Genomic DNA, 13141 nt, shown 5'->3' on the forward strand with positions numbered 1-13141 from the left:
TTTGCCACCGGCTGACAATCCCCATGTATATTTAATGCTAACCTGCTGTCTGTTCTAACAAATAGGACTTCACAGGCAGCAGAGGGGAGGGTGGAGGACAGGGGAGGACGACGGGAGAGGAAGCAGGGATTTGGAGGGATAAAAAAAAGGAAAAACATGGAAAAATGCAGGAAATAAAACAAAACCTCTGGATGCTTTACCATATTTAAACCAGTGGAGGGTTTCTGTTTAATCAATAGATGCACCCTCACTCTGTCTGTAATGACTCTAGGTGTTGATGTGTACTCTGCTACTACATGGATGCCATGCATTCATTCATGTGTACATGTAAATGTATTTTGGCCTGCAGCCACACATCCATGAATGTGCTTAACTCAGAAAGATAAATTCAGCTGCTGGACTTCTGTAAGCATCACAGGAAGTCAGAAGGTTGTGTGTGTGTGTGTGTGTGTGTGTGTGTGTGTGTGTGTGTGTGTGTGTGTGTGTGTGTGTGTGTGTGTGTGTGTGTGTGTGTGTGTGTGTGTGTGTGTGTGTGTGTGTGTGTGTGGTGAGGTTAAGGATGTCTCCTGGGATCGCCCTCCATCTTTCTGCTCATGATAATGAGAGTCAGACTGGAGGCTTCAAATTTAAAAATGGAGGCATTAGATGATTTGAAGTTTAGGTGATGGCAGCAGGAAGCAGTGGAGGCCCTGCTAACTAAAATGTTAGTTAAGCTAACTGAATGCTAATCATAAATATAAGTCCAGCTAACACTAAAGCTCAACGCCAACCCGGTATTTAGCGTTAGCGCTCACTTCAACCCTTGAACCTTACTTTAATATTCCATATTTAGCTCTTGTCCTCTGTGTTTCACTCTTTTATGTTTCTTGTTTGAAATAAAGTAAGAGGAAAATCTGAGGACAGGAAATTGAACTGCTGTATTAACAGTCTTCCTCCACTTCAAAATAAGAGCATGAATACAACGGCTAACGACTTGAAGAGTTCTTAAAAGCTGAGAGACGAAACTTTGACACAAATGTCAAGCTTTATTCAACTGAAAGCTTACCAAACAACCAAAGAAATTAGAATTTATCTGGGGAAAAATGTATTTAAGGGAAGCTACATGCACTCAGTTATCAAAAGCGCTGAATGAAAAATTACCTTCACCTTCTGGGAGGTGCAGTTTACAGGAGGGTTAGAGAGAACCAGACTCCATGTTGCCATTCCCAAGTCTTCCCTGTACAGATATGGTGGAGAGAAACTGGCAGTCCTAAAGAGCCAAAGCTATTCTTCTCTTTTACCAAATATGATTTAAATAATTATCCCCTTAACCTCCTCAATATCTTTTCTATCTCCTTCCGTTTTCAGGATGGTGCAATTATCCACTGGACCAGCTGGGCTTTTGGAGACGGATGGAGTGGCTGATCGAACATCTGACGGGCCAGAGACCGCGATCCGATGACATGGCGTGGGCCAAGAAGACCGACTGACGGACAAACCAGAGAAACCAGTAACAGGGGAGAGTCAGGCGTGTAAATGCAAATATGCAGATGTAGAAATGATGGACAGATGTTTAGAAACAGAGACAAACTTTTTTTTTCTGGTATCGCTGTGCTTCTTGCTTTTTTTCTGCTTCAGAACAAACGATGTGTTCAGAGAAAGAAAATCTTTGTGGCTGGTGTAAAAGCTTTCTGGATGTTCTGCATCCATCAGTTTGTCTTTAGGCTCCTGAGGTGTTTGTTTAGTCATGGTTCAGGTTTCTGGAGGTTGGGCTCTCCAGAAGAGACGCTGAGCTGTTTGGGACCAGCAGCTCTTCAGACCAACACATAACGAAGGGAAACATTCGGTTACCATCTTTATTTTATGTTTCTTTCTTGGTTTATTGGGACATTTTTTTGTCAGAACCCACAAAGAAGGTGAAATTATGTTTAAAAATGGCTATATCCTCACAGAGGAGTAAAAATTAGCTAATTTTATGATGTTTCCATCCAATATTTTGTGCTCTATATTAACTTTCAAGATGTAACATATATTTACAGAGTTGAACCCTTGATCTTCATAAACAACAAAAATCCTAATAATACCAGTTTGATGTTATGATTTATATTCAGATGTTTCTTAGATTAGACCAGACTTTAACTTTTAAGATTTTAGATGAATCCATACTTTGCTAGAAACAAACCACATTGGGATCCAGAGGAATAATCGACTATAAATATCCGTCCAACTCACATAAAAATGAGTAAAAATTACAAACATAAGATCCTAATGTTGGTTCATCACTTCATCCGTTAAGCTAATCATCGATCAATCAACCCCACCCAAATTGACCAAACAAATAGACCAACCAAACCAACCCCCACTTAAATCTATTAACAAATCAGCAAACCAACCAACTCCACCCAACCAAACCGATCCAAAATAGACCAACCCAACGTAAAGCTATAATCCAACCAAATCGACAAACCAACCAACCCAACCCAAACAGATGACCCATCCAACCCCAGCCAAAATCAACCAACCCCACCTAAATCTATTAAATAACCAACCTCACCCAAATGAACAAACCACCCACCTTAAACCAAACAGACCAGTTAACCAACTTACCCCAAATCGCCACCCAAACCGATTCCACGACAAACCCTACCGAAATTATCAACCAAATCCTAAATTCCAAGGACACAATTAAACCAAATCAAGTTACCATTGTTGCAGGTGCTTGTAATGACGGACGCAACTCATTAGGTGGCACTCTCGTCAAACAGGGTAACATTTTCACATTTGTCAGTAATGTAATGTCAATATTTTCATATACTGACATATGATAACAGATGTTCCTACATTTAGGTAGATCCATCAAAATGTACAGCATTTTACACTACAGTATGTACATTTTCCAATAAAGAAAAGAAAAAAAACAACTAAAGGATGTACTCTATTAAAAATATTGTGATTTTGGTGAAATGAGTAGAAACGTTTCCCTCTTTTTGAAGCTCCATATTTGGGCCAGTCTTTACTACTGAAACAGCAGTGGTGATGCCAGACACAGGACAGAAATGTCTTATTTTACACTCATAGATATTTCTGTCTACCCAGTGTTGCTGTCAGACTTACAGTTTTCTGTCAGATCAGCTCAGAGTGCAAAGAGCACATTATCCAATTCACCTCCATTATACGTCTTTCTTTATAAATTCAAGTTTTTATTAAGGAACAACATAGAAAATATACATCTCGTTCATTCACATAAGATGATATTGACCTGTACACAATCATCTTTAGTTTGTTATTAATCAATACAGTTAACCCTTGATTGTCCCATCTCTGTGATTTATTGTTTTCCCAGTATTTAGTGTTCCCTTTTTTTCCCCTCCTCCTCACTCCTCTCAAAAGGAGAGGAGGAAGAACAAAACAAGTCAGTATCAACACTAGAATAACTTTTACGACCCTTAAAACCGAGGGTTCAACAGAGTAGCTAAGGAGCTATGGGTGTCACCACAATCTCACTAGCTTCAGATCTGGTATTCATAAAAGTCCACCATGGGGTCCAACACTTTTCAAATTTGTCTTGCTCCAGTTTCAATGCAAATGTCAATTCCTCCATCTTGCAAATGTCTTGAATGATGCTTGTCCAGTCTTCTAATGTGGGTATTTTGTCCGTCATCCATTTCCGAGTAATTGCTTTTTTACTGGCAATTAGTAATATATTGAAAATATATGTTTTACAGAATCCCTTTACACAATCTGGTCGTTTGCCTAAAAGCATAATCTCAAAGTTTAGTGTAAGATTGGCTTATATGTCTTTCTAAACTGGAACATTCAGTCTCTGTAACTTGTTGTATTTACTACATAAAACAGTACAAACTCTTAAAAATGTACTTGTGTGTCTACCAGAAGGTTCTGGAGCTCCTGGTTTAATTATTTTTTGATACGACTTGTAGTTTTTCCACAGCATCTATTGGTTTGAGTTTTACATTTTTTGTCTCTGCTTTCTGGCAGAAATAACCGTAGCAACCAGTGGCTCAGCATTTTCTCTGGTTCTTTTGTATTTATCAATCAGACTTGGTCACGCAGACCGTGGTAATTTCAGTTATTGAATGACTCCTGATTAAAATGAATTAAATAAGGAATTGAGAGGTTCTTAGGAAAAACAGGAAAGGGGTTCTAGTTCAGACTTTCAAAATAAAACTCCAGACAGCTGCAATGTCTCTTCAAACTGTCTGTTAACATTTTATTGATCTTGAAACGGGAGAATCTCAGCTTTTATTTCCAGCTTTTTTTGCGTCAGTTCACAGAATGTTGCAGAACTGGGCAGGTTGTTTTAGTATGAAAATAGACTGAAAATAATGTGGATAAAATGTTAAGATCTTCCATTTACCAAATGAAAGTTATGTTAGTTTCAGTTGTGACCTCTGGGTTTACAGCTCAGTCACATTTATCAGGTCGTCGGAACCAAAAATAAAATGTAAAAGTTGGTCTTTGGTCCCAGTTTGGTTAAAGTGTTGGCTTTATTGGCAGCAGAGGGAGTCCGTCTCTGACTGAACCCGAGCATGAAGTCAATGTTCAGGGGGAAGAAATTCCCAGCTCCGCTCTGACGCTCAATCAGATGAGAAATGGGAAAATAAGTCTTTTGGTTTTTGCTTCTGTTGCCGTCCGCTGCAGAGTTGAGCTGCTTTACTCTTGGCTTTATTTCTGAAAGCTGCTCCAATCACAGGTCAGCAAAAACGACAGCAGCATTTTATGGTTCCACCAAGTAAATGGCGTCTTTAACGCTTCACTCACAGATGACGCATGCACACTGACAGAACGACTCTGTGCGTTCTGGGTTTTTTTTCTCTGGCTTTATAATTTTCTATTTTTTTATGAACAGATCAAGCCTTGTTTGTTTCCATTTTGCAGCTCACTGCTGGTTTGCCTTAATGTTTTTATCTGCTGTTTGATTTGAATAAAGATTTACTAACTCCTGATGTCTCCTCAATGTTCTGATCTGTTTTCAAAAACTTTCATTAAACCAAAGATTTTCTCTGTAGCTTTGAACTGCAGATGAAGAAACGTTTAAACGATTAAATCTTATAATCCAGGAAGTTGCCTGTGCTGCTTCGATGTATCGTTGATTTTTTTTGTCGCTGTTTAAGATTTGAAGTTTTCTTAACATTTTGATTTTTTTTCCCTAAATAAGAGCACCAATTGGTTTTACAGTAAATTGCATTTTTTTTATCTGCTGTTCCAAACGCTGAAGTTCTGAAGTTAAATGCTAAAGCTAAACCAACAGCGCCCTCTAGTGTCTACTGTTTAATAAATTTGTCAGATAAACTACAACTTCAATGTCACAATAAAATATTAGTTTTTAAATGCATTTATTTATTAAACTTATTGTGTTTTTAGTTAACTTTGAGATTCAGATCTGACTTGTAAATAAAAAAGAAGGAAATATTACTTTGAGGAAATTACTTTTCAATTAAGCCTAATCAAAAACCAATCAACACTAAAACTTTCCACTTTTTTATTATTTTCTTAAATCACAGCAAACATCTGATTAACTAAAATCACAAAAACGGCCAGTTTATTTTGTCATGTGAATAATTTATTCCAAATAATCCAGTTTAAACCGTTTCCCAATTGGACTCAGCTGAGTTTAAAGATGACTGACTTGTGAAACTGAGCAGCACGGGGTGACAGTGGAGAGGAACAAACTTTTAACAGAACTAGAGATGTGTAAGCTAGGTAAATATCTCGGTTTAACATAAATATTAAAGGAAATTCAAAGAAACTGTTGAATCCCCAGAAGTCTTTGCATGTAGCAGCAAAGCTCACTTTCATTTAGGCTCCAGAGACTCAATTAGTGGTAATTAAATCAATACAATTTGGACAAATAAATACGAAAGGGTATCAGGATCACACTAATAAAATAAAAAAATACAAGACGAAAGTTAGAATATTACAACCTTACTCTCGAAATATTATGATCTATTCTCATTATTTTGCCTTTATTTTTGTGATATAATGACTTCTAGGACTATTCTTGTAATAGTCTGACTTTATTCTCATACAACTGTATTCTCAATATATATTATGACTTCATTCTCATATTATTGCGATTTTTCTCATAATAATCGAACTTCTTTTCTTTTACTTTAGTAAAACGTCTGGATTTGTGTGAAAAGAAAATACTTCTTGTTGTCGTCTTCGTCGTTTTCACCAGTCGAAACACAGAATCACACAAGAACCTTTTCCCAAATCCATTTTGTTCAATAAAAAAAAACGTCTGAAACTGTGAGAAAAACTGCAGGTGTGTGTCTGTGTTTGTTTTTCATTCAGTGGATCAAAAATCCAGAAATTTTACTCAAGGTAGGACTGATGTTTTCACGCTTTGGACAAAAAGGGCAGCAAAGAAGCTACTTCTGCAGAAGAAAACTTTAATTCATCCAGGACAAACAGTTTCTATAAAAAGATCAAACCAGAAGAAGAGAATGACACAAAACCAGTCAACTGCATTTAAAAAATGAATAAATGTGAAATCCTTTCCATTGTAGGTGAAAATCAGCGACTTTATTTTCAAGATGTACAGAAAAATAAATTTTCTCTTCATTTCCTACTCTGGATCCGCCGTCAGATTAGTTCCCAATTAGAGGTAAATAAAACCTAATTAGGTTGATCACAGCTAGGCACAAAAAGTCCCAGTGAAGTCAGCAAGTGGAAGTAACAAAGAGCTCCAGCTTCTCTCTAATGACATGTGTAAGTGAGGCAGCAGGTGACTTCTGTCAGACGAGGTGTGAGCGTCGTCTCGTTAAACGTCAAGGTGTGTTCACACTCCTGTGTGCGTTCGGTTCTGCACGTACAAGAATGTGTTTCAGTTTCCGCCTGGTGTGGACGCCTGAACCTGCATGGCTCTGTGTCTGTCGCTCTCACCTGCAGGCGCTTCTGCAAGTGAGAAGGCCAATTAAGCCACTGTAGCCTCGTCAAGAGGCTTAACTGGATTCTGTGGCTTTCCTTCATTAAGAGGAATGAAGTATCAATTTTACATTTTCCTGCTTAAATTTTAAGTTTGCAGAGAAATAACTTTCGAGTTACTAAGCACTTACAGGTGAGGTTAGGGAGAAAACTGAAAGTTTAAGGAAAGATTAAGATTTGGAAATTTTTCAGAATTTTACGGAGGCCCTGAAGTGCCTCCATTAAAAAAACATAACATATTCAAAAACACAATAAGCACAAATATAAATTAAGAAATCACAAAGATAAATAAGTGATGTTTCCAGTAGCTATTTTCATGTAACATATGTTCATATTTTCAACAAATGCACAAAAAGTCAGAATGTTTTCTGATTCTAAAGCCAGAAATAGAATCATCCAATCAGTGATATTTTAAATGTACCTCTTCCATTTTGTTAATGTCATTATATTTTATTAATTTGTAGTTTTGCTTATTTAATGTTGTATTTTTTCATATATTGTAGTTAAATAATTTGTAGTTGTGTTCAGTGATTTGTTAATATGGTTTGTACTTCAGGGCCACCGTAGAAGCCAATACTTTTCCTAGAAAGTGTCAGTTTTTGTTACAGTTCTCTAAAAGTTTCTTATGAAAGATCATCTGTAAAGCACGTGTGTCCAACTCAGGGCCCGGGGGCCAAATCCGGCCCGCCATAGCTTTTTTAGGAGTTTATTTTATTATTTATTGTGAACACTTCCTTATCATGATGACAATTTTGATTTATCTTTGTCATGATGAATTTCAGTTATTGAAAAATGAAAAAACAACCACAGACAAGCCTCGTTCGTTACATAGTAACCCAAGCAATGCTCCAGCATGTTTGGTCAGCTGGTAATAGCTGCTGGAAAGAAACCACTTGCTACATTCTTGTTCAGTGGTCATCAAATGTTACTCAGCAATTTGGAGGTTTTTGATCTGACACATTTTCCTGACACCATAAAACATTTGCTTATTGTAAATTAAAACAACAGCTTGGTGTTTTTTTAAGTGCTTGGTTTGTTTTAAGACGCAGTAAAAATTCAAAAGGAAAAAAAGAGAGTGCTGTTCTTGTTTTACTGAAATTGAACAAACAACCTCAAATAATAAGTCGATCCCTTTAAATCTCCTGTCTAACATCGTCATATTTGACTCTTGACCAAACAAAGTAACCTTTAACCTATAGTGAGTCAAAAACAAAACACAGTGACGTCCTTTCCTTTGTGGTGTAACCAGTCATTTCATTCCATGTTCATTCTGCAGGTGGGTTCTGGAGGGACTCTGGATGTTTCCAGTGTCCTGGTTAATATTTAACATCAGTGTGCAGGAAGCCGCCAACAGACTGTCACACCACTCACACTCCACTCACAGGGAATGTTTATTAGATCTCTATTATTAATTTCATTTCTTCTATCTCACACAAACTAATCCAAATTGTTGCTAAAGTTGTTTTCCCACCTGATAGTTTGGTAGAATCGGTTTGATTGGGAATCAAAATTGCAGCATTTGTTACATTTCTTTCACACTGCACTGAGTCAAACGAACCAAACTCATTTAAAAACCTCCTGGCCTGTAGAGGGCGCAACTTCCTTCTTCACAAAATAGAAACAAAAATGGAGCAGAATCAGATTTAGCGGTTACAAGATTTCTGTTTTATTTTTGGTGAAAGCCCATGAGCCATTTCTCCTGCTAACACTAGAGACTCTTGCATTAGTTTTGGTTGCATTTACCCAGAATGCTCGGCACTGTAGTCCACTTCCTGCATTTGGATAGGTCTTGGTATTCGCAAACCGAACTGGACTTTCTCGACTGAACAGTGCTAAGGTTTTGTTCTAAAGGTTGCATTCACACCAGCCCTGTTTGGTCCGCTTCAATTCAACTCCAGTTCGTTTGGATAGAAAGTCCAGTTGGTTGGGGAGGTGTGAACGCATAATAAAACTGTGATGTGGATCAAAAAGACAAACTCTGATCTGCCTACAAACCTCAGTGTCCTTCTAAAAGACTTTCTAAAAACAACTAAATGTTGTGAAAAGCAGGAAACATTGAAAAACCATCCAACGCTCTTTATCTTTATTTTTTTCCAAAACCAATCGTTTTCAAAGCAGCTCAATCTGGAAACACTGAAAGTAATCATGACCTAACGTTTACTTCCAGGTACAAACTAAATGCAGTAACTGATAAAAGTTTTTTTATTATTATTATTTACTTTTTTTATTTTCAAAAATCCTTTTTGAAAAACCCTTCCAGTAAACGTCCAGCAGATGGCAGCATCGGATCTCAGATTCTACCAAATCAGACCTTAAACACACAAAAAACACAAAAAGGTGTTTTCTTTCTTTCTTTCCTTCTTTTTTGTTCCCAGTATTCCAACTTTTCCTGTTAATAAATGTTCTTTTCTTCTTTAACTCTTTTTGGCGCCGCTGTCAGTTTTAAACCTGGCAAACTTCTTCTGTACTTCAGCCACACTTCCTTCCTTCACCCATCTGCTCAGTCTTCCTTCAACCATTCATCACTCATCTGTGAGATATTCAGCTTCACCTTCTTCCATCTGTTCCGCCTCTTTTTTTAATTTTGCGCAGTAAAAAAAAAAGAAAGGAAAAGGAAAGAAAAATCATGCTGATGTTTAAAAATAGAACAAGAGACGAGTTTTTGTGTTTCTGCAGGCAGGAGGGTTTACGCACAAGTTGCACTGATGTTATTTCCGGATCAATTTAAAGGAGGTTGGGGAAGAAAGAAAATGAATAAAGGTGGCAGAAGGAGGGGATGAGCATGAAGTCTGAGAGACAGGAGGAGAGGATGACCGCAGAACCAGAATAAACAGCAGGAACAAAAGGAGGAGAGCCGTTTACCTGTCTGTCTGTTTACCTGTGTCTGTCTGTCTGTCTGTCTGTCTGTGCCTGCCTGCCTGCCTGTCTGTCTGTCTGTCTGTCTGTCTGTCTGTCTGTCTGTCTGTCTGTCTGTGCCTGCCTGTCTGTCTGTCTGTCTGTCTTTCTCTCTGTGGGCTGGAACAACGTGGGCTGCTGTTTTATTTCCTCTGTGGCTGCACAACAGCAGCCCAGTCTGTCTCAGGTGCTGACACAGCACACTTTCACACACACACACACACACACACACACACACACACACACACACACACACACACACACACACACACACACACACAACACGCTCACAAACAAAAAGGTGCAAACTGGAAGAAAGGTCCGGCTTTCAGTTCCAGTGAATCCCCTCTGAGGCGTCAGCAGGACTTTCTTTGGTCCAGAATACAGACGAATTGTAGATTAATGGCTTATTAGATTGAAATTAATTCAAATCGGTAAACTAATAATGTCTGCTTCGATTGGATCTTGTTTAATGTTGTAGTTTGGCCGCCATCCAGCAGGGGGTGCCGCTCGTCACCCTTAAATGGAGACAGTTGATGCTGCAACAAAGATGGCAGGGGGACAACAGAACGGAAAGCGGGACGATCCAGAGTTTGGTTGGGATGCAAAATGCATTTAAATTGATTAATTTAGCATCTTAAGATCAATAGATGAATAACGCAGCAGCGTTGGGTTTTTATCCAGAGATTATTGATGTGCTACGAAGGGGAGGATGTGGAGATTATGACTGTGTAGTACAGCTATTATAAACAGGATAAAAGGACTAAACTCAAAAATGTTGAGATGAAAAAGAAGAAAAAAATGCAACATTTGAGATTTAAAAGTTGAGAATTGACTAGAAAAAAAAAGACTTTTTTCATAAATTTCAGAAATTTTCATGAAAATAAAGTTTCTAACCTTTATTGTAATGTTCAGTTTTGTTTGCAGCAGAAATCTGCTCCATAGTTCCATGCAAATCAGACACATTTCTCTGAAAACGAGCCTGAAACCTGTCTGAGTGGAAACGTGTGCGGCGTCCCGGGGGCCCGGCGGCTCCCTGGCGGCTCCCCGCCTCTAATTTGACCAGTCAGCTGGTCGAAGCCGTGCTTCAGCAAATATAAGTGTGTGGGCCGGCCTTGATGTTGAGGTGAGGCAGAGATCAATGCTGAGGCAAACAGAAAGGCTGGACCAAACTCACCATCCTCTCCATCTCCCTCCTCCGTTTCTCTCCAGTTCTGCGTAAACAATATGGCGTCTGGTGATTGGTTGGAATTGGATTCAGGTATGTACATGAACGCAGCATTTCTATTCAAGTAAATGTTAATTAAAACTGACAAAACCACAAAAATAGAAATTCAGGAAACATTTTTGCTAACTGAGGTATAAAAATAAAAACAGTAATTAATGTGGAAGAACGGGAATTATATCGCAAATTTATAAAACTCAAACACACTGAAATTATGGGTATGTTTCTGTTTTGTGTTTATGGATCTTCTTGTAGCCCTATGAACTGATGTGAAATTGATTTTATTCCCCTTAAACAAGCAGTTTAAGTCACTTCGCCGAAAAAATGGTGGCAACAAAAGTTAGCAGAAAACGCCAAAGTCAGCTGGTTGTTCAAAATGCCATTAATTGCAATTAACTAATTACAATCCCTGCAATTCATCAAATCCAACCACAACTAGAAACAAAAATGTAATATATCACCTTTATTTCTTTTTCCAGGCTTACAAGAAAACCTGGTGCGGTCAAACTAAACATCAGCCGGATTTTATTTTCTGCTCACGCAAAACTAAAATATTCAGCAGAGATCTGTTTGTGATCTTTGTGTAGCCTGTGTGTGTGTGTCTGTGTGTGTGTGTGGTGTGTGTGTGTGTGTGTGTGTGTGTGTTTGTGTGTGTGTGTGTCTGTGTGTGTGTGTGTATGTCTCTGTGTGTGTGTCTGTGTGTGTGTATGTCTCTGTGTGTGTTTCTCTGTGTGTGTGCGTGCGTGCGTGCGTGTGCGTGCGTGTGTGTGTGTGTGTGTATGTGTGTGTGTTTCTCTGTGTGTGTGTGCATGCGTGGGTGTGCGTGTGTGTGTGTGTGGTGTGTGTGTGGTGTGTGTGTGTGTGTGTGTGTGTGTGTGTGTGTGTGTTCTGGTTTTGAAGTGGAGCGATCGTAGAGCTGGATTTGTGTTGTACAAGGTCACACCTCAGGGTATCTTTGCTGACATGCACACACCTGCGGTGCTGACTCTGATCATGTGACTGGCTGTTATGGCAACCTGCAGCAAGCACAGGACTGATCAGAGTTCAGAGTGAACACACACACACACACACACACACTCACACACACACTCACACACACTCACACACACACACCACACACACACTCACACTCACACACACACACTCACACACACACTCACACACACTCACACCACACTCACACACACTCACACACACACACACTCACACACACACTCACACACACACACACTCACACACACACTCACACACACACTCACACACACACTCACACACACACTCACACACACTCACACACACACACACACACACACACACTCACACACACACACACACTCACACCACACTCACACACACACACTCACACACACTCACACACACACCCACACACACACTCACACACACACTCACACACACATTTGCACTTCTAGGAACATTAGGACTTTGACTTCCCTTCACTTTGGTGACAGCATTTATCCCAAACTATGTCGTTACCCTAAACTTATCATTTATCTGTATTTATCATAACATAACCTTCATGAAAATGTAATCATGCTATTACTCTAAAGTGGGCTTTTCAAATGCTCCAGAGGGGGCGCCAGAGTTTTTCAATTTGAAGATAAAAACATTAACTGCAGAGATTTCGCCAACTTCATCAGGCCGATGCCAGAGTCAAAATCAATAGATTGTTTTGCACTTAAAGCTACAGAAAGTGTAACGCACTGCAAAAACACAACATCTTACCAACTGGTTTTGGTCTAGTGTCTGGTTCAGATGTCTTAGTAGACGTGAAATAAGAGAAAACTACCTAATAAGTAACTTTTATAAGACGTAAGAGCTAATTTTAAGGAAATAATTCCTTAAGATTGACAAAAAGTTTTAGTTCCTCTGGAAAATTGTGACTAATCTCAGCGCTATAGTGAGATTAATCAGACCAGTGATAACCTACATCCTACTGCTAGCATCAACATGCTAGTTGTGCTACATCCTAATGATAGCCCTCGTGCTGACGTTAGCTTTACAGATAAAATGAACATCTTACCAATTTTTGATATATTGGCCACATTCAGGTCTCTGAATTAAGTAAATCAATGT

At 38.8% G+C, this 13141-nt stretch overlaps 1 protein-coding gene across 1 annotated transcript in view; it reads left to right on the plus strand.

Annotated features, from left to right (window-relative positions):
* The window catches only part of si:ch211-212o1.2 (uncharacterized protein LOC492735 homolog), a 33242-nt gene extending 29994 nt beyond the window's left edge, over window positions 1-3248 (plus strand). The window contains exon 6 of the mRNA XM_055036835.1: window positions 1348-3248. Coding sequence (XP_054892810.1) covers window positions 1348-1469 — 122 coding nt within the window. The 3' untranslated portion in view covers window positions 1470-3248. The remainder of the gene's footprint in view (window positions 1-1347) is intronic.
* The last annotated feature ends 9893 nt before the right edge of the window (window positions 3249-13141 follow it).

This window comes from Poeciliopsis prolifica, unplaced genomic scaffold (assembly GCF_027474105.1).
Source record: "Poeciliopsis prolifica strain line A6 unplaced genomic scaffold, Auburn_PproV2 SCAFFOLD001, whole genome shotgun sequence".
NCBI classification, from domain to species: Eukaryota; Metazoa; Chordata; class Actinopteri; order Cyprinodontiformes; family Poeciliidae; genus Poeciliopsis; species Poeciliopsis prolifica.